Below are 25,715 nucleotides of genomic sequence, written 5' to 3'. Positions count from 1 at the left end.
TTTTATTAATTTAGTTAATTAATCTAGATATTGCAGAACACTAAAGGTGACCCAGAAGTCCTTCAGAAGAGGAGTAGCTGAGTCCTTTGCCATTGTAAATCTGGGGAGGGAGAGTGATGGGTATTTAAGATGGAAGATAAGTTTGAGAATCATTAAATAAAAAGTCAGGATGGAGAACAGAAATGATAATTAGATCCTTTTTAGAGGTAAAAAGATATATACTAATGTGTCCATTGGGTATTTTCAGAAGGAAATCCCTGAAAATTGTTTTCCTTGGGAGTGGGGGGCTGGGGGCTCTCCACTTTCACTTTATAGTCTTCCAAATGCTTTTTAAAAAAACATAAATATATTATTTTTAAAACAAAAAACTGGGCTTCCCTGACGGCACAGTGGTTGAGAGTCTGCCTGCCAATGCAGGGGACATGGGTTCGAGCCCTGGTCCGGGAGGATCCCACATGCCGTGGAGCAGCTGGGCCTGTGTGCCACAACTGCTGAGTGCACGTGCCACAACTACTGAGCCTGCGCACCACAACTGCTGAGGCCCGCGCGCCTGGAGCCCGTGCTCCGCAACAAGAGAGGCCACTGCAGTGAGGGGCCCACGCACTGCAATGAAGAGTGTCCCCCGCTCGCCGCAACTAGAGAAGACCCGAGTGCAGCAACGAAGACCCGATGCAGCCAAAAATAAATTAAATAAATAAATTTATAAATAAATAATAAATTTAAAAATTAAAAAAAAAGAAAGAAAAGCTAGTTTAAAAGTAAATCAGGGCTTCCCTGGTGGCGCAGTGGTTGGGAGTCCGCCTGCCAATGCAGGGGACACGGGTTCGCACCCTGGTCTGGGAGGATCCCGCATGCCGCGGAGCAGCTGGGCCCGTGAGCCACAATTGCTGAGCCTGCGCGTCTGGAGCCTGTGCTCCGCAGCAGGAGAGGCCGCGGTGGTGAGAGGCCCGCGCACCGCGATGAGGGGTGGCCCCCGCTTGCCGCAACTAGAGAAAGCCCTTGCACAGAAACGAAGACCCAACACAGCCATAAATAAATAAATAAATAAATAAAATTTAAAAAAAAAAAGTAAATCAGATCCACAGCAAAACATCTTTAGTATTTGTGGTTAGAGGAATCTGTTAAATGGTGAGAACTGGAGTTTTGGGTAATTCCTGTTGCAAAACCTTTAGACCTTTAGCAAGAATGATTTGAACAAAGTGTAAATTAACTGAGAGGTGTCGTCCAAAGATGGGAAAATATGCTTGTGTGTTAGTGTGGTGTCCAATCATCACTTCCTTTGTCACAAGCTCTGATTTTTAACAGAATCTTTTTTTTTTTGAAACATCTTTATTGGAGTATAATTGCTTTACAATGTTGTGTTAGTTTCTGCTGTATAACAAAGTGAATCAGCTCTATGTATACATATATCACCATATCCCCTCCCTCTTGCACCTCCCTCCCATCCTCGCTATCCCGCACCTCTAGGTGGTCACAGAGCACCGAGCTGATCTCCCTGTGCTATGCAGTTGCTTCCCACTAGCTAGCTGTTTACATTTGGTAGTGTATATATGTCAGTGCTACTCTCTCACTTCGTCCCAGCTTACCCTCCCCCCTCCCCGTGTCCTCAAGTCTATTCTCTACGTCTGCATCTTTATTCCTGTCCTGCCCCTAGGTTCATCAGAACCATTTTTGTTTTAGATTCCATATATATGTGTTAGCATATGGTATTTGTTTTTCTCTCTCTGACTTACTTCACTCTATGACAGACTCTAGGTCCATCCACCTCACTACAAATAACTCAATTTCATTTCTTTTTATGGCTGAATAATATTCCATTGTATATATGTGCCACATCTTCTTTATCCATTCATCTGTTGATGGACATTTAGGTGGGTTCCATGTCCTAGCTATTGTAAATAGTGCTGCAGTGAACATTGTGGTACATGTCTCTTTTTGAATTATGGTTTTCTCAGGGTATATGCCCAGTAGTGGGTAACAGAATCCTTTTATTAGAGGTTTCTTCATTGATGTGCTGGAAGCTACAAGACCTGACAGCCAACTAATGTTTCTCCAAGTACATTGAAATAATGTCAGCTTTCCTGACGCGAGCAACATGTACCTTACTACTGCGTTGGGTACAAAATATGATATGTAGGTTGTCACATTTCTTTAGGAAAAAAATAGTATTTTTGAAAAATCCTTCTTTAAAGTGCTTTTTATTTTCCTGCCTTTTAAGCTCATTTGAATACTAAAAATATTTAAAACTAGTATTGAACCCATTTCAGATTTCATCCTCAAACGTAAACACTCCAGCTGGAGCCAGGAGCATCTGGAAGCATTCCAGGTATTATCACCTGGGCTGAAGCTAATCACCTGGGCCTGGACACCCCAGGGGCTGCCTTTTAAAAATCAATTTCTTTAATTACTTAAACAGGAAGTTCACTCACATGGTTCAAAAATCAGAGGACACAAAGCTGTAGAGTGAGAGCCCCCCTCCTTCCCTATGCTCTCCTCCATGGTTTATCTCTTCAAGCAGACAGCCTATTCTTAGCTCCCTTGCCCCCTTCCTGCCTTCTTCTTACTGGAGGCAGCATACTGTCCACGTGGTTACATACCTGTACACAGCAGCACATGGAGAGCTTTCTTATTATCTCTTTCTGTAGTTGCTAGTTTTGTTATGTGAGATGTGCCATGATTGATTTAATCTGTTTCCAATCTTGACCCCTCACAAACAGTGCTTTAATGAATAGCTCTGCACAGTTATGTGTATATCTATAGAACAGATTCCTAAAAATGGAATTAATGATTAAAAGGAATATGCATTTGTAATTTTGATCATATCATCAAACTGTCCTCCAAGAGCTTGTGTGTTGGTGGATCCTTAAAGCTTCAAAAGCAGCACACTTAAACCCAGCATAGACATCACTGGATATTTTGTATGTTAGTTATTAATATAGTTGATAAATACTCAAGTTATTCTTCCGCTTGTGATTCTCTATCATTTTGTACCTCTCAGTTGCTTGTGATTTATCTGTAATCTAATGGCATGCTTTTTTTTTTTTTCCTTTAAGACTTAATTTTCTTAGAGCACTTTCAGGTTCACAGCAAAACTGAAGGGAAGGTACAGAGATTTCCCATCTATACTCCTTGCCCCCACACATGCACAGCCTCCCCATTATCAGCATCCCCCACCAGAGTGGTACATTTGATACGGTTGATAAACCTACATTGATGCATCGTAATTATCCCGAGTGCATAGTTTACCTTAGGGTTCACTCTTGGTTTGGTACATTCTCTGTGTTTGGACAAATGTATAATGGCATTTATCCATCATTGTAATATCACACAGTGTATTTTCACTGCCCTAAAAATCTCCTGTATTCCTCCTATTTCTCCCCCAGCTCCCTGCCCCCCCCCAAAAAAAGCAGACTCCTGGCAATTGTTGATTATTTTTACTATCTCCATAGTTTTGCCTTTTCCAGAATGTCATATAATTGAAATCATGTAGTATTTAGTCTTTTCAGATTGCCTTCTTTCACTTAGTAACGTGTATTTCAGATTCCTCCATGTCTTTTCATGGCCTGATACTCATTTCTTTTTAGTGCTGAATAATATTTCATTGTCTGGATGTTGGTGTACTTTCTGGACTTCATGCATTCATTTTCTGTTGTGGGTTCTCTGATAGCCCACACACTTCCATATGTTGTACACTGACACCTCTGTGTCCAGAAGAAGGTCTTACCCCTTCTTCCTGACTTGGTGTTGCTGCCTGCCAGCTACAGCTCCCAGCATTTGGGCCAGGGGACCTGGTCTCTGGCTGTCTGCTTTCCTGTACTTACACTGTGGCCAGGTAGTCTGAGGTGGCCCAGCACCTGGGGTTAGGGTGCAGAGGTTGAATCCTAGCTCAGCCCCCACATTCCTCCTCCTCTAGGACTTTTAGTTGGGTTGCAGGGTGGCTAGGCAGTGCCTCCTGGGTCCCAGTGCCCTTCTCAGCCGTGATGGTGGAGAACAGTGAGCCCCTTTCTACTCCAAACCACCTGGTTGTGTTTCGGGGCTGCTGGGTGGTTTATGGTTGGTTTAGTGGTGGTTGCTGCTGTGACAGTACCTTCTTTCCCACTTTTGTCCCAGGGAGGCTTTTTTCCTCCCTTCAGGGCTGAGGGAGGCAGCACACAAACCACACTCAGGAAACTTTAAATTGTCCTAGCTCTCTGAGAATGGCATCTCCCGGGAACCTCTAAGTGAGTCACATGAGGATAGGAGGCTGGCTGCAATTCCAGGACTCTCCTGATTTAGGATCCAGTGTGACAGAGAACTTCCACTCAGGGCTGTCTATAATCCTTTTATTCAAGTTTCAAGTGAGCCTAGTCCGCTGTGCACAGAACGAAGGCCTGAGAGCCGGGACTTGCTCCCACTGAGGAAGGCCTGGGAGGAGGTGGGTTGCCCAGCCAACCCCACTTTGACTCTTAAGCAGATAGTGATCTTGAGGAAGGACATATTTTTTTGTTCAATGTAAAATCACTGTTTAGAATAAAGTAAAACCCCATTCTATACTAATTTATGTATCTGCATAAAAGAAGCCTTAATCACAGAAGGTTTTAGAAAGAATTTGCTTTTAATTATTTCCTAATAATTGTTGTAAAAAAAATAATAGATGTCTTTTAGGAACTTGATTAAATGCCTAGATAAAGTTTATTTGTAATGGCATAAATGCCAATAAAACAGTGCCTTTTCCTTTAAAAAAAATTTAATTCTCCATTGTTGGAGAGTTGTTCCATTATTTATTTGCATAATCTCCAAGAATTTTCAAAGCAAAGTAAGCTTTAATTGTAGTAGAATCGTCAGATTATTAGGGCTTTACCTTACAGAAAAGATGATTGTTGGCACGAACCCTGTACCAGGCATAGGGTGCCAGTCCTTGATGTGTGTGTATCATTCAGTCCTCATAGCAACTTTGGAAGATGGGACAGTGATAGTGATAATAATGACTAATACTTATTGAGCCCTTACTGCATGACAGGCTAAGTGCTGTATACACATTGTGTGATTTAATTCCTTCATCAGTGATCCTAGGGGCAGGTACTGTTTTCATTTCCAGTTTAGATCTGAGGAAGCACACATAGGAGGGAGGAGTGTGTGATAGAGATGGACCTGAATTAAGCTCTGGCAGGGTACTTTTCTCACTACCCCAGACTGTGCTTCCTGTGTTGTCAGTATCTAATTAGTATATATTAATAAATGCACTGAAGAGACCTAGAATGGTCTCCAGGTCATCTAAGACTTATAACCCTGTGAAAATGTCTACCATTCTATGGATTCCTCATCTTTAGATGTGAGCTGTTTCAGGATGCATTACCCTTTTTGGGTCAAGTTTTTTTGTATCCAGTTTTGACTCAGGAATTAAAAATTCTTCTTATAAAGTTTTCCAGGGTTGATAAGTAAAAGTGCTCAGCTTTTGAAAGGTTTAAGAGAAGCATTTAAGTAGTCATGGTTATAGTGCAAGTAATGCCAAAGAAAATGTAGAGAAATTCTGAAAAAACTCTAAAGAAAGCAGACCTTTTTCACAGGGAATAAAGACTGCAGATAGAAATAGGGGTGAGTGGGGAAGAGAGGATATCTGTGGGAGGGGAGTTTCATGCTCAGAAGTAGAGAAACATGAACACAAAACAGCATCTAAACTCTTACGTAGTTTATTTCTAACACTACCATCTCTCGTTCTCCATCATGCCATTTAATCCTTGCATCAACCATAGGATAGAGGGTCATTGATGCTGAGGTGTAGCCAGAGAGTGAAATAGACGTGGCTGGTTTTCTGGAAGATAGGCAGCAGGAAAGAGGTGTAAAGAGAACGATGAGTAGAACAATGTAACATTTCAAGAAAATTCATTGTTGAATTTTGTTCTTTGTTTCTATTTTAGGAAAGTAGTAATAGATGCTAAGATTACTACTTGATATCTTTGGCTAGACAAGTAACTTGTTAAAATTGATATTGTGTATCATCTGTAACTGGCACTCTGTAATTCATTCTCTCATTCAGCATGCAGATGTTTGTTGAGGGCCTTCTATATGCTAAGCATTGTATGGCAGGCGCTGGGTAGACAGGATCCCTGCTTTCGAGGTACTTACAGCCTCATGAGTTGTAACAAGAAGTTGATCATATGATTTTAAGATTCATTCATTATGTCTGTAGAGTGTGGAAAAGTTCATACTTCTGGCCGATACGAGGTGTGATAAACTGGTTTGTACACGTTTTGAGAGAAAAATCAGTTCTGCCAATACAGAGAATTTGGGGCTCCAAATGCAATTCAAAGGAGAAAATAAGGTATTATGACAGAAAGAGAAGAATTTAGAAAACCTGAGGGAAGATGTGTTTTCTAGATGGTTTGTTTAGCTGTTGCATTTGAAAAAAGTCTTTCAAACAAAACTGTTTTCGGATGTTATTGACTGGACGGATTGAGTCAGTCACTTGCCTGGTATTTGATTTTGTAAAATGAAAAGCTTTTTTCAGCCTACTTGATAGTAGTTCATTCCTTGTTTAAGGTGAAATTCTGACTTCTGATCGTGATGCGTAAGAATGGGTCTTGCAGCATGTGTGTCAGTGTTTGGTGTGACCGTCCCCTGGACCAAGGTCTCTGTGTGTGGTCTAGAAGGGAAAGGCCCCTCGTGGTTGCACGTGATGAAGACCTTCCGTTCCTGAGGCGGGCCAAGTTTGGTTGACTTTCTCCTTCCTAAGCTGCTGCTGTGGGCACCCCATCCTTGCCTGAGTGTGATAGAGACTGGGGAGCTCGTAGCTTCTTTTCTCAGGTCAGCTTAATTGAAAGGGGCTCTCGGGCAGGTCTCTGTGAGACCTGGCAGAGACCAGGGGAGGGAAGAGGTTCAGTCCCGCCCCCCCTAAGTGCCTTCAAACCAGGAAGAGTCATTTGTGGTTCCTCAGGGAGCTGGTGACTGGAGGGTGACTCCCCCAAATGTGTATGTTCTATCTCGAGTTCCTGGATGCAGCCAGGAAGCCCCCGAAGAGAGAATTCCTGTTCCCAGCGGTGGCAGTGTGACAGGCTGTCTGCTGTTCGCTGTGTGACGGAGCTCGTCTTCTGCTAAGGGTGAACCCCTGGAAAGTGGGGTGTCCTCGAATCTCGTTCAGCCTCAGCTTTGCTCTCTCCTGGGTCCATCCCCCGGTGACTTGGTGAAGAGAGAGGAATTTACCTGGGATTGGAAGTGGTGGCGCTCAATCTTGAATTTTAGGAACTTCCGATGATTCAGATTGGTATTACCCAACCTGTGTGTTGGGACACTTGGTGTGTAGAAAGCACAGCTGTGTTATGTTGCAACAGCCTGGCTTTCCTGCTTCGCTCTCTTTTATCAATGTTTTGTTTTGAACTAGAGAACAGGAGAAAGTAATGGTGAGAAAAAGGGTGATGGTGTGGGTATGGATGTGCCTTCCTCAAGCCCTACACAACCCCTTTGTTAAAAGAGCCATACGTCATATATGTGGTTGTAGACAGGTTCATACGAGTTGGACTGCACAGGTGAGGACATAGCAGAATTTGTCAACCCTTTCTGAGCCCAAACAGCTGTGAGATGTGCTTGGACTGAAACAGGATGAGAAAAAGTGGTTAAGGTGGACAAATTGTGGCAGACCAATAAAAACCAAAACCAAAAGTGAGCACAAGCAGACATAATGCCTGCTACAAACGTAAAGAGTGCATGTGCATTTGGACTAGAACAAGACTAAACCATTAAAGAAAATCAGTCAATTGGAGAATGGCAGCACGCTGGGTGAATTTTTAAAGGTAAGAAAGTTTTTGTGCAGGATAGAATAAAATAACCAGTATCTGTGGCACAGAGCACTCCTTTCCTGCTTTCATCGTGTAGCCCTGGGGTACCATTGTCCCTGTTTTACAGTTGAGGGAATTAAGGCACAGAGATAAAGCAGTTTGCCCAAAGACACAGGGCTAATAGATTCAGACAGGATTTGAACTCCTATGTTCCACTTGTGAGTGTTGTTTTTGCATTTCCATTTCCGATTCCAGTTCCTACACTGGACTAGAGACCATGTTCTTCTGCATTTACCTGCTCTTGTCCTGGCCTGTCTGCCCTCTCCTAGGAAAAGTGCTTTGGGACTCTTGGAAGAGTCAGTCAGGGGAGCGTCAGCAGGTTGTTCCAAGCTTTACGTGTACAATATTAGTAGCCCAGTCTCTTCTTCTGGTTTATAGTGCTTGACACCTAATTTCCTCCCCGGCAGATAGGGAGGAAACATGATCTCTATCATAACGACTTCCGTTTTCTAGTTTAAATGAGTTTCATTTTCACGTTCATAGATTAAGAAGCATTACATTAAACACACACATACATTGATTTCTTTTTTTTTTTAATTTGTTTTTGGCTGCGTTGGGTCTTTGTTGCTGCGCATGGGCTTTTCTCTAGTTGCAGTGAGCGGGGGCTACTCTTCGTTGTGGCATACGGGCTTCTCGTTGCGGTGGCTTTTCTTGTTGTAGAGCACAGACTCTAGGCACAGGGGCTTCAGTAGTTGTGGCACGCGGGCTCTAGAGCGCAGGCTCAGTAGTTGTGACGCACAGGCTCAGTTGCTCCACGGCATGTGGGATATTCCCAGACCAGGGCTCGAACGCGTGTCCTCTGCATTGGCAGGCGGATTCTTAACCACTGCGCCACCAGGGAAGTCACTGATTTCTTTTTTTTTAATGAGATTATTGAGTAAAAATGTGTGTACATGTGGACAGAACCTGGAAGGCAACAAACAGAAATGTTAGTTATGTTGGAGTGTTGTTTTCATTTGTTCTTACTTTATTTCATGTGGTCTTTGTGTCTGGAGATCTTAGTGAATCTCCAGGTTCAGGACAATACAATAGCATAAAAGCTGTGGAATGGAACCCACAAAGCCACCTGGAAACACAGGAGCTGGGTTGTCGCCAGCAGCACGCCCTGGTCAGTGGTTCTCTCAGAGCTGTTTGCTGTATCCAGGAGTCGAGTCCTGTTGTCTCTTCATAGTTAAGTGTCCTGTAATCGTGAGGAAGCAACCCCAAATTGAGGGGCATTCTACAAAACAACTGACCTACCCTCCTCAGAAATCTCAGAGTTATGAAAGACAAAGTGTGAGGAACCTTTCTAGAATAAAGGAGAAGACAAAGACATGACAACTAAGTACGCTGGGATCCAGAATCAGATTTTAGATCAGGAAAAATAAGTGTGATAAAGGGCATTTTGGGAAACAACTGGCCAGATCTGAGTAAGGGCAATCAGTATATTAAGTGTTGTATCAATGTTAAATTTCCTGAATTTTATAAATGTATTGCGCTGTGTAAAGGGTGTTCTCAGGAGGCACACAGTAAAGTACTTGGGAGGAAGGGCTCATGGTGTCTGCAGCTACTCTCACAGGTTCTACAAAACAGAGTATGTGTATATGCACTTGCAAGGAGTATCTAGTCCCTTACAGTCAGGCAGGAAGAAATGGGTATGTGTTCGAGGTGGTTTATGAGGCATGTATGTACAGAGAACTCAGGAGGCTGAAAAGGAACTGGTCAGTTCTGCAGGGGCAGCCTACAGAAAGTCTTCATAGTCACTGTTTAATCTGAGGGAGGGCTGGATGTGGGGTTTTCTAGACTGAGAGAGAGCGCACCCAGAAAAAAGATTGCTAATACATGTGCTGGCTCACGGTATTGTGGCTGGAAGGTAGGAGGTGCATCAGGAGGTGCCTGGGAAAGAAGGGCTGGAAAGTGGGCAGGGACCACCTACTGATGTGCCGTGTGAAGGAGTTTGAACTTCATAGACATGATGGAGATAAGATGCCTTCAGCTGCAAGTTACCTTAAACTCCAGCTAGAATGGCTTAAATGATAGGAAATGTATTTTCTCTCATTACGAGAAGTCTGAAGATGGGGAGGCTTCCAGAGTTGGATAATTTAGCCTAGAGGTGGCTTCATGAACCCAGGTGCTTGTATTTTTTTCTGCAGCCATCCTTAGTGTGTGAACAGCGTCTCCTCTCCTGGTTGAAGAGGGTTGCCACAGTCCCATGATGAGATCCAGTGAGGAAAAGGGAGATCTTTTTCTGAGCATCCCTTACCATTAGGAAGGAAAACCTTTTCCAGAACTGTCTTGGCTGACTTGCCTTCAGTTCCCTTAGCTGGGATTGTGTCACCTGGAAGGGGGAAGGTGATTGTGGCGGTTCTTGCTCCTTGCCTGAGAAGGTGTTGCCCTTCCTAAAAGGAACATCCCGGCCAGCCAGCCGAGGAGGTTGTTGGGGGAAGCAGTCAGAAGGGTTTGCGCCATGGAGAAAAAGATTTTCAGTTTTCTAAAAGTGGGTGGTGGGAGGGGGAGAGGCTTTTAAAAATTTTTTAGAAAGCCACATGGACACATCACCCCACCATTTTACCATTACGACTCTTAATTTTGGCATATTACTTTCCAGCTACTGCCCACATGCACGTACCTTAGTTCTAATCTTACTCTGTGTGCTATTTTGCGTACAATTTCCATTTGCATGTTTTTACATAACATACATTTTCCTGTATTTGTACAGTCTTCATAATTATTTTAATAGATGTATAGTGTTTTATAGTATTATACAGCAATTTATCAAACCTTTGTTATTGGATAACAGTAATAATAATAGCTAATACTTTCTGAACACTTAGCATCCACAGGCACTGTTTAAGTGCTTTACATTTGTTAATTCATTTACTCCTCACAACAACCCTATGAGGTGTAGTAGCCATTATCACTCCCAGTTTCTAGATAGGGAAACTGAGGCACAGAAACTCTAACTTAACCAAGGTCCCACAGCTGGTAAGTGGGGAGCAAGAAGCAGAGCTGGCATTCAAATGGTGGCAGTATGGGTCTAGAGTTGTAATAACCACTAGGTTAAACTACCTCTGGGTATTGTTTGCATTTGTTTTGATGTTACAGGTAATTCTATGATGAATGTATTTGTACATATCTTGTCCTTTGTACTTGCATGTATAGCCAGGTTGTTGTGGGTTGGACAGTGCTTGGTCAGTGAGGAACTAGAGATGACATATATAGGCCACATTAGAGAAGTGTTACTTTGAGAGAGACTGGAAAAAAGGAGTTGCTTTAATTTTCATGCTTGATTACTAGGAAGGATGGTCTATTTTGTTTACTGTTTTATCTTCCTTTGTGATACTTACCTGCTTATGTCCGTTGTGCATTTATTCTTGGGATTCAGTGTGCTTAGAATCTTTCTGTAAAATTGACCCTTAACCCTTTCTGTATAATTCAAGTATTTTTTAAGCTCCTATTTTCTTTTACTTTCAATTATTTTTAGTTTCTATGTATGTCTTTATTTTCATTTCCTGTAGCTTCAGCACCTTGAGAAATCTCATTTTCTGTTAAGGTTGGGGTTTTTTGATAATTTACCTTTCAAATATGTAATCACTTAAGGCTAGGCTTTAATTTCCTCAAATTACTATTCGTCTAACCTGATGCCCAATTACTATTTTACACACATACGTTCTTATAAAGCATTTTAACATCCTGATTCAGTGAACTAGTTAAATTTCCATTGTTTTCCTTTAACTTGTATATCTGCATTTGCCGTATACTACACTATTTAATTATTGTTTTAGAATATATGATAAAATCTATCATTTTACATAGCCTTCCTCTTATCTCTGTTTAACTTTCCCTTCTTCAGAATTTGAAAAATATTCTTCCTGTTTTATTTTCCCAAATGAACTTTCAGATCATTTTGATGTTACTGTTAAGACGTGCTAGTGTTCCACGTTAAACGCCCCTTTAGGTTAAGATCATAGTAACATATGACAGTTGGAGAGCTATTATGGTTGCTTAGTTTCTCATTTCCGTTTCTGTTTAATTTCTAGATTTTGGATCATTGTTTGACTTGGAAAATGATCTTCCCGATGAGCTGATCCCCAATGGAGGAGAATTAGGCCTTTTAAACAGTGGGAACCTTGTTCCAGATGCTGCTTCCAAACATAAACAACTGTCAGAGCTTCTGCGAGGAGGCAGCAGCTCTAGTATCAACCCAGGAATAGGAAATGTGAGCGCCAGCAGCCCCGTGCAACAAGGCCTCGGAGGCCAGGCCCAGGGGCAGCCGAACAGTGCGAACATGGCCAGTCTGGGTGCCATGGGCAAGAGCCCTCTGAACCAGGGAGATTCTTCAGCCCCCAGCCTGCCCAAACAGGCAGCCAGCACCTCTGGGCCCACTCCCCCTGCTTCCCAAGCACTGAATCCGCAAGCACAAAAGCAAGTGGGGCTGGTGACCAGCAGCCCTGCCACGTCACAGACGGGACCTGGGATCTGCATGAATGCTAATTTTAACCAGACCCACCCAGGCCTCCTCAATAGTAACTCTGGCCATAGTTTAATGAACCCGGCCCAGCAAGGGCAGGCGCAAGTCATGAATGGATCTCTTGGGGCTGCTGGCAGAGGAAGGGGAGCTGGAATTCCATACGCTACTCCGGCCATGCAGGGGGCCGCGAGCAGCGTGCTGGCTGAGACGTTAACTCAAGTTTCACCGCAAATGGCCAGTCATGCAGGACTGAACACAGCGCAAGCCGGAGGCATGAGCAAGGTAAGTGAGCTTCGGTGCTTTGAATTGTTCCTACTAACCAGGGGCACATTCCTGTCCTCCTTTAGGCTTTCCTCCTGCCCCTCCCATATGGAAGAGACAGATTTGGTATTTAGTGCCCTTCTTTCCAGGATACGGATCTCTGCCCCATGCCTTTAAAGTGGGAATTGTTGAAGAAACCAGCGGTAGGCTAGCTTGCATGTCAGACAGTTGAAACTTTAGGGAATGAGTTTGGACTGATAACCAGTTTTCAGCCTCTGAGGAGAATGTGTGGAAATAGAACCACATGGTTGAAAGAGGCAGCTTCTGCTGGGAATCAGCTTTTTGTTGCATCAGTGAATCCGGTAAAGGCTCTTTACCTTCACTTCACGCAGCCGACCAAGTCGTTAACTCTTCATGCCCTTCCCTTTTGACAACCAACTGATGAAGTGTCTTTTGTCACAGTCTCCGTTTTACCAACAAAGAAGCTAGGTTCCAAGCTGGTCAGCTACCTGCCGTGGTTAACAGGGAAGAGATAACATGGCAGAGCCAGGGGGCAGCATGGGGCCTCGGGTCCCAGAGGAAACTCAGAGCAAGGGTTTTCAAAGTGGGGTCCCCAAACCAGCAGCATCAGCATCACCTGGGAGCTTGTTAGAAGTGCAAAGCTACTGACTCCAGATGGTGTGACGCCTGTGCGGGGTTGAGAGCTCTGCTCCAGGGAAAGGCCTTGCAACTGGTGTGTCATGTAGGAACTGAATGTGGAGAACAGGGAAGGCAGATGCCAGGGTAGATAGGAGACCACTGGGAAAGCGAGAGCTGACAAGGGAAAGAGCGCGGGCTGATCCCACTGGAGCACCAAACACCGAGATGCACTGAGAAAAGGCTTCTCAGCTACAGCCACCAGTGCACCTGTTTCAGGCAGTATTTGGTACAGCAGATTCCAGAACAGTAAAACAGTTTGGCCTGTTCTTTGGGTTTGATTATTCCCAAATAAGGGAAAGGGAGAGATCACAGTAGAGCACAGTTTCCCCACAAGGTTGATGCGAGCATTAGGTGACAGCTGTGAACCCTGTGACTGGCTTAGGTAAGAAGAGGAATTTTTTTTTCACTTAAGTAAAGGTGAAGTAATTCCAAACGTTAAAATTGCATTTATCTCTTTTGAAGTGTTATTAAGGGGGAATATGAACTTAATTTTTAGTTGTCCCTGGCATTTGAAGAGGGGTCTGTGTGTGAATGTGCCTTTCGGAGTTGGGTTGAGAAAAGATTTCTGTGGGCTTAGGGTTCATGGATAGATTGATGTTTGTTCCTTCCTAATTCACTCATCACTCTTGTCCACGCTGCCCAGTTACAAAAAACTGTTTTGGAGAATTTAAGTCACATGGCAAAAGTAGACATAGGACTCCTGAGTAATCTTAAAAATTATTGAGGGTCCCAAGGAGACTTCTTTAAAACGTGGATATATCTGTCCATATTAGCCACATTAGATACTAAAACAGAATTTTAAAACACAAGCACACATTCCAGTAGCCGTTAAGTATAGTGATATCACATGTCACAGAGCCTCTGGAAAACTCCTCTGTGTTCTTGTAAGGGAATGAGAGCAAAAAAGGCAAATAATGTCTAAGTATTATATGAAAATAGTTTTGACCCCTGAAAGGGACTGAATCCCTCGACCACACTTGGAGAGCCATTGATAGAATATATATATATTCCTAGAAGTTAGACTTGGCATACCTGAGCACAGTGCCACTCTCACATGTAAATAAATGATTTCCTCATGTCATCAATGTCCACTAAATATTCAGATTTCCAGTGGTTGCATATGTCATGATTTGTTATTACAGACTTTTTCCCCCCAGCTCTGAATAACCTATATTTTATTCACTTGATATGGCTCTTAAGAACTTATTAATCTCTAGGAGTCTTACAACGTATTTGTAGGAGAATCTAGTTGTTTTGCTTGTTTATTTTTTTGTTCTGGGGGTTTCCTATAGTCTGGGCTTTGCTGATAATGTCTTCTTCACTCCATGTTCCTCTGCCCAACTTTTTCATTCCTTTGTGCAGAGTGATCTTTCTTTCCAACGACACTTAGCTAGTGCTCACTATGTGGAAAGTGAGCCACATTAGTGCTTTGGGGGCAGCCATCTCTGTCCCCTGTAGGTACCCTGAAGAGGCTGATGGCGAAGGAGGAGTGGGAACTGGCATTTTTGAAAGGTTGTCATGGCCTTTGGTTGGGACAAAAGAACTAATAGTGGTGGACAAATAGTAGGAGTAAGAGACAAGTTCATTTTAAGCAGAATAAGATTTTAAAATGCACTTGGGAAAAGAAACTTTTTTTTTTTTTTTTTAATTTTTATTTATTTATTTACTTATTTATTTATGGCTGTGTTGGGTCTTCGTTTCTGTGCGAGGGCTTTCTCTAGTTGTGGCAAGCTGGGACCACTCTTCATCGCGGTGCGCGGACCTCTCACTATCGCGGTCTCTCTTGTTGCGGAGCACAGGCTCCAGACGCGCAGGCTCAGTAGTTGTGGCTCGCGGGCCCAGTTGCTCCACGGCATGTGGGATCTTCCCAGAGCAGGGCTCGAACCCGTGTCCCCTGCATTGACAGGCAGATTCTCAACCACTGCGCCACCAGGGAAACCCAAGAAACTTTTTTAAAAAGGTAATTTTGTTTTAAAAATTATTGTTACAAAGGAAATGCAGATTTCCTATAAAATAATTTAAATAGTAAAAGAGAGCAGCCCCTCTCTCCTTACAGATAACCACTTCTATCTATACAGATATATTAACACAGATTCTTTTTTAGTATGAAATGGAACCAAACTATTGGGTTGGCCAAAAAGTTCCTTCGGTTTTAAAGTAAAAATAAAAGGCACATTTTTCATTTTCACCAAGAACTTTATTGAACAACGTATTCACCGTTTTGTTCCACTACCTTCTGCCATTTTTCAGGCAACTTCATAATTCCATCTTCAAAAACTTTTTTTTGAGCAAAGAACTGTTCCAGGTGCCTTTTACAGTCTTCCAGGGAATTGAAATTTTTTCCATTAAGAGAATTTTGTAAAGACTGAAATAAATGGAAATCCAAAGGTGCAGTGTCGGGTGAATACAGCAGATGAATCAGAACTTCCCGGCCAAGCTGTAATAGTTTTTGCCTGGTCATCAAAGAAACATGTGGTCTTGTGGTATCTCGATGGAAGATTATGCGTTTTCTGTTGACTAATTCTGGACACTTTTTGTCGAGTGCTGCTTTCAGTTGGTCTAATTGGGAGCAGCACTTGTTGGAATTAATTGTTTCGTTTTCCAGAAGGAGCTCATAATAGAGGACTCCCTTCCAATCCCAAGGGAGATACACACACACACACACACACACACACACACACACACACACACACACACACACACACACACACACACACACACACACACACACACACACACACACACACACACACACACACACACACACACACAACATCACCTTCTTTGGATGAAGACCAGTTTTTGGTGTGGTTGGTGGTGGTTCATTTCGCTTGCCCCATGATCTCTTCCGTTCCATATTATTGTACAGTATCCACTTTTCATTGCCCGCCACAATTTGTTCTAAAAACGAAACGTTTTTGTTATGTCTCAGTAGAGAATCACATGCAGAAATATGGTCAAGAAGGGTTTTTTTGCTTAACTTATGTGGAACCCAAACATCAAAGCGATTAACATAACCAAGCTGGTACAAATGATTTGCAGCACTTGATTTGGATATTTTGAGTGTGTCAGCTATCTCCCGTGTGGTATATAACGTTGATTGTTCTCAGTCTCGGTTTGATCGCTATCAACTTCAACTGGTCTACCCAACTCTGGAGCATCATCCAGTAAGAAATCTCCAGCACGAAACTTTGCAAACCACGTTTGACACGTTCTATCAAGTCACAGCACCTTCTCCATACACTGCACAAATCCTTTTTTGCGTTTCAGTTGCGCTTTTACCTTTCTTGAAATAATAAAGCATAATATGCCAAAAATTTTGCTTTTTTCTTTCATCCTCAGTATTAAAATGGCTACACAAAGATTCACCAATTTTAATGTTTTTTTTAAAATGCACGCTGACATGACAGCTTTTACAATACAATCTAACAAAATTGTTTCAAATGAAGTTAAAGACAATTAAGCACTACTAGAGCCATCTTATGGGGAAAAAAAGGAAAAAACTGAACAAACCTTTTGGCCAACCCAGTACATAAGCACATTGCTGTTTTACATAGCTATATACCCTGGATGCCTTTCCATGCCAGTGTGTGTGCAGATTTTTCCTTTTTTTTTACTGATAGCAAGGTATTGCATTTTGTGATGCACCATAATTTATGTACTCCTCTGATGATGAACATTTGGATTGTTTCTAACTTTCCATTAGTACAAACAGTGCTGCAGTGAATATATCCTTGTGTAGGCATATCCACACACATCATGGGATAAATTCTGAAAAGTGAGGTTACTGGGTCAAAGACTTTGTTAAACGTTTTGTTTTTAGAAGTAATCATGCACATGGTTTAACAACTAACAGCCGAATTTTTTAAAAATAGCACTAAGGATAAGAACTGAAAAGGTAGTCTCCCTTAATTTTTGACCCTTGATTCTCCCAAATTCTCTCACCAAAGGCAACTATTTCTTATCTATCCTGCCAGAGATGGTCTGTATATATAGAGGTATAGAAAGGGGGTGTGTGTGTGTGTGTGTGTGTGTGTGTGTGTGTGTGTGTGTGTGTGTAGATATCTCTTCTAAACATGAAGAGTAGTATGGCATAACATCTCTCTCTGTGTCTCCCCCCCCCAACCCCCACCATGTATAAATGTAGACATACACCTCCTTTCCACCCCTGAACAACGTAAGTTGGAAGTTGTTCCATGTTAGATAGAGCTCTCAGTCCTTCTTACTAGCTATGGTACAGTAGTAGTCCTTGATTTGGCTATATCTTTTCTTTTTCTTTTTAATAAATTTATTTATTTTTGGCCGCATTGGGTCTTCGTTGCTGCGCACGGGCTTCCTGTAGTTGCGGCGAGCGGGGGCTGCTCTTCATTGCAGTGCACGGGCTTCTCATTGCGGTGGCTTCTCTTGTTGCAGAGCACGGGCTCTAGGCGCGCGGGCTCAGTAGTTGTGGTTTGCGGGCTCTAGAGTGCAGGCTCAGTAGTTGTGGTGCACAACTTGCTTAGTTGCTCTGTGGCATGTGGGATCTTCCCGGACCACGGCTCGAACCTGTGTCCCTGCATTGGCAGGCGGATTCTTAACCACTGCACCACCAGGGAAGTCCCTGATTTGGCTATATCTTAATTTATAGGACTAGTGCCCCAATATCTGTACATTTAGATTGTTTCCAGTGTTTTGCTGCTATCACAATTTTTGACTTATATATATATCTTTGTACAGCTGAGTGTATCAGCTGGATAAATTCTTGGGGGTGAAATTTCTGGATTAAAGGATATTGACATTTTTGATAAGCATAGATATTGCCAGATCCTCTCCAAAAACATTATGCAAATTACACCCTCACCAAAGTGAATGAGTCCCTGTGCCCCAAATTCTCACCAACACTGATACTATTCTTTTACTGATTTGCCATTCTCTTAGGCAGATTGTCTCTTAGGCAGAATGTCTTTTCAGAAATTCATGGGCATTTGTATTTTGCTGTTGCTTATATTCTCTGTCAACTTTTCTGTTGCATGGTTTCCCATTTTTTTTTTGTTGGTTTGTGTTCTTTATATTCTTTGTATATTAGAAGCTAAAGTCTAAAGACAAAAAAATTAGAAACAAAAAGCATAAAGCAGGATGGGAGAAGCAAAATCAAGCATAATAATTTAAAAATATGAAATGGTTCAATTTTTTGACTGAAAATATTATAATTTAAAAAAAAAGCTGAAGTCTTTTAATGAGTGAAAGTTTTTCCCCCTTTTTTATTTGCTAAAGTCTGTTTTACCAGGAGAATGGCCACATAGGTTAACAATATGATAGTCCGGAGTTTTTACCAAATGGATGTTTTCAGTTTTTATAGAAACAAATTTATCCATTTTTTTTCTTTATGGCTTTTGGGTTTTACGTCATGTTTGGAAATGCATTTCTGTTCCAAAATTATGAAATATTCTGTATTTTTTCCCGTTATACCTTGGATCTTTAACTCAGACTTTATTTTGGCTTGAGTGAGATACAGAAATCTAGCTATATACATTTTTCCAAATTATAGTCATCCCAGTACCATTTATTTAGATACTACTAATCCAGCTTTTCCCCTCCCCCCTCCCCCCACTGCAGTGACATCATTTTTGGTATATATTTTATTCAGCTTTCAAATATACAGAGTTTAGGTCTATTTCTGGACTTTTTCTTTTGTTTCACAGATCTTTATTCTGTGCCAGAAACTTATTATCCTAGCTGTGTAATGAATTTTAACATATGATGGAGCCAGTTGCCTTTCACTCTTTTTCAAGAATCCAGTATTTTCTTTGCTGTCCTTATAAGATACTCTTCTAGATGTATGGTTCTCAACCCTGTCTGTGCATCAAAATTACCTGGGGTTTTTTTTTTTAAATGTGATGCCTCATCCCTACTGCAGACCAATTAAGTTAGAATCTCTGGTGCATGGCATGAGCATTGATATAGTTTATAGTTCCTCAGATGATTTTCATGGCAGCCGGGGTTGAGAACCTCTGTTTCAAATAAACTTTAGGACTGTTTTTCAGATTCCTAAAAATCAAACAAAAGTCTTGGGATTTGATTGGGATTATATTGAATTTTATAAACCATTTAAGGGGGATTTTGACATTCTAACAGTTTTGTGGCTTTCCAAGTTGTCTTATCCTGTACATACAAGGTATGTCTTTTTATGGAGTCTTATGTTGCTCAGAAGCATACTATAGTTTTCTTTATATAGGTAATACACCTTTTTTATTAAGTTTGTTTCTGGATGTATTAATGGGTTTATCATTGCTATTAGAGATGAGTTGTTCTATTCCATTACCTAATTGACTATTGTTTTAATATAGGAAAGATGTTGATATATACATGTCAACTTGGTAATCTGGCCACTTTATGGAGTTCTCTTGTTTATTCTAATATTTCTTCAGGTGATTCTCTTGGGTTTTCCTAGTAGGCAGTCATCTTTTGCCTTACTGATACTTTTGTCTTCTTGGCAGTATTTCTACCAGTGTTTATGCTCTTGGGCATCCCTGTCTTGTATTTGACTTAAATAGAGATGTATGTAATGTTTTATTATTAAGTATAATGTGAGCTTTGGTTTTCAATCTTTTAAAATTGGGGTGTAATCTATTACTCATTTATTGGATGCTGGATTTTATCAAATTCCCTTTTGACATCTATAGTGGTTACCCTGTGATTTTTTTTTCTCCTTTGTTTTATTTATGTGACAAATTATCTCAGTAGGTTTCCTACTATCCAACTGAACCATCTCTGTAATTGTGAAATTGAAAGTTAATGTTTTGCTGAATTTTATTGGCTAGCATTCATTTAGAATTTTTGCTTCTCACTAATCAACAGTGAGATTGATCTGTAGTTCTTTTTTTGTGTTTTGTCAGGTTTTGATATCAGGGTTGTGTTAATTTGGTCAGAAAGAGTTTGGAAGCTGTTCACATCTGTTCTTTGGAACAGTTTCGAATTGAATGATCTGTTCCTTGAAGAACTGAGAAACCATCTGTACAACTGTATGGGCTTGAAGCTTTTTTCCTCGAGGGTGACTTAAGATCTTTGACAATACTCCATTAGACTATTGGTCTCTTGAGTCAATATATTTTTCTTTTAGAAAAGTCTAAATATATTTTTATTCTGAAGAAAAACTCAAAATGTGTAACTTCTACTCTCATTAAAAAATATAAAGTGGGTACAATTCCCATGTTACAGATTAGAAATGGAGGCACACAGAATGGAGAGGAGAAATTATTTCATTAAACATATCATGCCATGTTAACGTTATTGCCATGTTGTTGAAATGGCTTATGTTTTCTATTTTAAATGTTTTCTTTAAGAGTCACACAAAATTAGGAATGAGAAAGTAGAAATAACCACAAACATCAGGAAAGTCCAAAATTGTAAGAATTTTTGTATAACTCTTAATTAATTGTAAAGCCTGGATAAAAAGAATTTTTATTAAAATATAGATTGTAAAACTGATCCAAGAATAGGCTGCACGGGTTAGTGATTTAAGAGACCCTTAGCCAGACTTCGTGGGATCCGATCCTGGCTATGCTGTGTGATCGTGGAAAGTTACTCAGCCTCCCTCTGTTCCCTTCATTCTGTGTGCCCCCATTTCAACAGTAGGAAACCTCATATGTTATCTTTTCAGTAGCATGCTCTAGTTTTCTACAGAAAATAACCCAAACACTTGTCTTTTAGGAGGAAAGCAAAAAAAGATATTTAAAGATAAATTTAAGGGGACTTCCCTGGTGGTCCAGTGGTAAAGAATCCGCCTTACAATGCAGGGGACTCGGGTTCAATCCCTGGTCAGGGAACTAAGATCGCATATGCCGCGGGGTAACTAAACCCACGTGCCACAACCACTGAGCTCGTGCGCCTCAACTGGAGCCCGCGTGCCACAACTAGAGAAGAGAAAACCTGCATGCCACAACTAGAGAGGAGCCACGCACCACAATGAAAGATCCCGCACGCCTCAATGAAGACCTCATGTGCCACAGCTAAGACCCAGCGCAGCCAAAAAGAAATTAAATAAATAAATAAATAAATAAATAAATAATAAATCTCTTTTAAAAAAAAATAAAGATAAATTTAAGTGGGAATTGGAAGCCGTACACTCAAGTTCTTCTCCTGGCTAGAGGTATTGAGAGTTGTTGCTCTGCACAGAGAAGGTGGCAGAGGGAAGCCAGACACTGGTGGAAAGAGGAAGGTATTGTGACGTATCTGGGCAAGGGGTCCAGACTCTTTATAGTTCTGAGGTTGATAAATGGTTTTACAGCCTTAGAAATACTTTCAGTCCTTTCTTATAAGTAATGTATTGGAAATAAGGGACCAAAATAGTTTGTGTGGTAAGCCTTCTTCACAGGGGGTTAGATTAGGGCTTATTTTTTTATAAGGTTTTTGGAATATTGTTCTTTTTTTAGAAAGTGGTCAGAAAACGGGGAGCTAGCTTTCCGTAGAGCTCTCCCTGAGGGGTGAAGGGTTTTTTTTTTTTTTAAATAAATTTATTTATTTATTTATTTATGGCTGTGTTGGGTCTTTGTTGCTGCGCGTGGGCTTTCTCTAGTTGCAGCGAGCGGGGGCTACTCTTTGTTGTGGTGCGTGGGCTTCTCATTGCGGTGGCTTCTCTTGTTGCGGAGCACGGGCTCTAGGCACGTGGGCTTCAGTAGTTGTGGCACGAGGGCTCAGTAGTTGTGGCTCATGGGCTCTAGAGCGCAGGCTAAGTAGTTGTGGCACATGGACTTAGTTGCTCCACAGCATGTGGCATCTTCCCGCCCCAGGGCTCGAACCCGTGTCTCCTGCATTGGCAGGCGGATTCTTAACCACTGTGCCATCAGGGGAGTTCTGGGGTGAAGGTTTTGATTTTTAGATCCAGACCCCCCTGGATCCAGTCAACCAACATTTTGGTCAGATAAGATAAAGTGGTCGTTCTCAGACTTGGTGTCCAGCACAGGCACTGCAGGCTTGTTAACCCAGGGTGCTGGGCCTCCCCAGAGTTCCTGATTCAGTAGGTTTGGGGTGGGGCCTGAGAATCTGCTTATCTTGCCAGCTCCCAGGTGACCGTGGTTGTGCTGATCAGCGACCACACTCCGAGAATTGGCGTGCTGAAGGGATAGATTAGCCGCATATGGTCAGTAAGAGAGGAGTAGGGCCAAATTGGCTGTTCAGAATAAGTGACTCACCTTCTCTATTTTGGAATGATAATTGGAAATTTCTGACATTCAATAGCAAGAGAAATAATACTGTACATTTGTCTGATCCTTTTCTCTTTCTCATGTAGTGTCATCTCATCTGATCCTTGAAATAATGCAAAGGAAACAAGGAAGTTTTTTATTAAGTAAATCCTAATTTGGCCTTTTTGAAAAAGATCATAATGGAAGTAAATGGTCAGTTTATAGAATGAAAAGGTTGAAAGCTTTGAATTAATACAGTGTGCTGTGTGATAATTATATAGCTCCTGTAGGCACAGGTTTTTTTTTTTTATTTTTTTTAAATTTTTTATTTATTTTTTTAATGCTATTCTTGTCTGCTTACATTCTTTTTATGTACGTATGTATGTATGTATGTATGTATGTATGGCTGTGTTGGGTCTTCGTTTCTGTGCGAGGGCTTTCTCTAGTTGTGGCAAGCGGGGGCCACTCTTCATCGCGGTGCGCGGGCCTCTCACTATCGCGGCCTCTCGTTGCCGAGCACAGGCTCCAGATGCGCAGGCTCAGTAATTGTGGCTCACAGGCCGAGTTGCTCCGCGGCATGTGGGATCTTCCCAGACCAGGGCTCGAACCCGCGTCCCCTGCATTGGCAGGCAGATTCTCAACCACTGCGCCACCAGGGAAGCCCAGGCACAGGTTTTTGGTAGAAATGTTAAGCAGTCTTGTACTGGCTCAATAATTGTATCATGACTTTAATGGAGAATATGTGATTCAGGATGTACTGAACTTCCCATGATAATTATCCATGAATTTATTTTTTAATTTTTTTGATTAAATGAGGTTGTATATGTCTATTTAGTGGCTTTACCCGCAGATTGTACTGACCTGCTGCTGCTCCTGTGATTGTTGTTGTTGTCGTCATCATCATCATCGTTAGTAGCAGCAGCAGCCACTTCAGCAGCTCAAACTGCCTTCCCCAGATGCAGTACAGCCAAGTGCTTAAGAGCAGAGGTTGGGATCTGGAGTAAGCTGCCTCAGTTCAAGTTCAGTCTCCACTAATTTATTAGCTGTGGGAAAATAATATAATCACTCTGGGTCTTAGTTGTTTGTCTTTTAAATGAGGATAATAATAGTATCTGCCTTTGAGAATTGTATAGATTAAGAGGGGATAGTAATAATACCTACCTCATAGAATTGTGCTGATTAGATGAGACGGTGTATGTATAGTTCTTAGCACAGTGTCTGGGTTTACTGAAAAACTTTCAGAGAAGATTGGTTAGTTAGCTGGCTAGGTGCTTTCTTACATAAAGGATTTGAGATAATCACATTTGAAGTGATAATGAGACTGCTTTTCTACTGTTTTCAGAGAATTATTTTCTAGTAATAAAAATAGTTGATTGTACAAAAATTGGAAGTTTTGAGACGAAACCATAATCTTATCACCCAGTTCATAATTGGTGTTAACTTTTTGATGTTTTCCCTAGCAGTCTTTTATCTATAATTATCTATCTCTTTTTAAAGTCCAAGTTGGAGTTATATTTCTTTTTTTTCCAGTTAACTTTGTAACTGATTATTTTCTGTAGCACAAACTGAATGAATGTTTTGCATAATAGCAACTTTGAGTACTTTGATTTGATGTCTCCAGGGTGACTACTTTGAAGAGTATACTTGTAAGAAAAACCAATCAGCTTTGTTACTTTCTAACTAAAGGTCAACAATTAGGATCTGGGGTTAAAGACCTACATGTATTAATTTTTTAAATATTTTATCGTTTTACTTTCATTATTAATATTTTTAAAGGTATAATTTACATAGAGTGAAATGCACAGATCTTAAGTGTTACAGTTTGATTTGTCAAAACTCATGCCCATGTAACCCATACCCTTATCAAGATACAGGGCATATTCATTACCCCAGAAAGTTCCTTTGTATTCCTCCCTTTTCCTGTTCTCTCCACCCCCATGTCTGCTGTCACTACTGATTTCTTTCACCATGGATGAGTTTTACCTGTTCTCAAACTTCATATAAATGGAATTCTGTAATGTGGGTTTTTTTGTTTGTTTTTGGTGAGGCTTCTTTTGCTCACGGTGTGTGTTTGAGATTCATCCATGTTGTTGCCTGAATTTAGTAGTTCTTTTTATTGCTAATTAGTATTCTGTTGTATTAATATACCATGATTTGCTTATCTAGTCTCCTATTCATGGATGTTGTGGTAGTTTCCGGTTTGGAGCTGTTAAGAATAAAGCTTCTGTGAACATTTTTGTATAAGTCTTTGTGTGGACATATAAATTTTCATTTCTCTTAGATAAATAACTAGGAATGGAATTGACTGGATAAGGAGGGGTCTGTTTCTGGACTCTAGTCTGGGAGTCAGCAAACTATAGCCCATGGGCCAGATCTGGCCCACAACCTAAGAATGGTTTTTATGTTTTTAAACGATTGGTTAAAAACCAAACTAACAAACAAATAAATAAAAGAATGAGGGATGGAAACCATAGGTCACCTGCTAAGACTAAAATACTTACTAACTGGACCTTTACAGAAAAAGTCTGCCACCCCTGTTCTAGTCCATTCCATTGATCTGTTTATTTCTTTAGCTTTATAGTAAGTATTAAAATTGGGTTGCTTAATTTCTCATTTTCATTTCTGTTTAATTTCTAGATTTTGTGTCATTGTTTGACTTGTTTGTTGCTAATATGGAGAAATATAATTGGGGTTTCTTTATTAACATTATATCCTGTAACTTTGCTAAACTCACTTGTTAGTTCTACTTATTTGGTGGATGCCTTAGAATTTTCTAGGTCATGTTGTCCTTGTAAAATAAAGACAGTTTTACTTCTTCCTTTCTAATCAGTATGCTTTTTATTTTTCTGGCTTTACTGCTCTGCCTGAGACCTTCAGTGTTTAATAAAAGTGTTGAGAGCATACATCCCCTGTCTTATTCTGGATCTGTGGAGGAAGACATTCAGTCATTTATTAAGCATGGTGTTAGTTGTAGGCTTTTAAAGGTATCCTTTGTCAGGATGAAGAAGGCCCCTACTCTACGTAGTCTGCCGAGTCTTTTTATCATAGATGATTGCTGAATTTCATCAAATACTTTTTCTGTATCTATTGAGAGGATCAGGTGGATTTTCTTTATTCTATTAATGTGGTAAAGTACATCTTTCTGAATGTTGAACCAACCATACATTCCTGGGATAACCTCCCTCGATCGTGATGTATTAACCTTTTTACGTACTACTGGATCTGATTTATTTTATTTATTTATTTTTTAAACCGAGTTAGGATTTTCCTTTCGTCCTCCCTCCTTCCCTTCCTCCCTCCCTCCCTCCCTCCCTCCTGTTTTTATTTGGCTGC

At 41.0% G+C, this 25,715-nt stretch overlaps 1 protein-coding gene across 1 annotated transcript in view; it reads left to right on the top strand.

The window, feature by feature from the left end:
• Window positions 1–25,715, top strand: part of CREBBP (CREB binding protein) — a 128,936-nt gene that overhangs the window by 11,915 nt on the left and 91,306 nt on the right. Inside the window, exon 2 of the mRNA XM_068565397.1 lies at window positions 11,831–12,543. Coding sequence (XP_068421498.1) covers window positions 11,831–12,543 — 713 coding nt within the window. The remainder of the gene's footprint in view (window positions 1–11,830; window positions 12,544–25,715) is intronic.

The sequence above is a fragment of the Eschrichtius robustus genome, chromosome 16, assembly GCF_028021215.1.
Source record: "Eschrichtius robustus isolate mEscRob2 chromosome 16, mEscRob2.pri, whole genome shotgun sequence".
NCBI classification, from domain to species: domain Eukaryota; kingdom Metazoa; phylum Chordata; class Mammalia; order Artiodactyla; family Eschrichtiidae; genus Eschrichtius; species Eschrichtius robustus.
The sequence above is the reverse complement of the archived record's forward strand: the minus strand, read 5'-3'. Positions and strand labels throughout refer to the sequence as shown.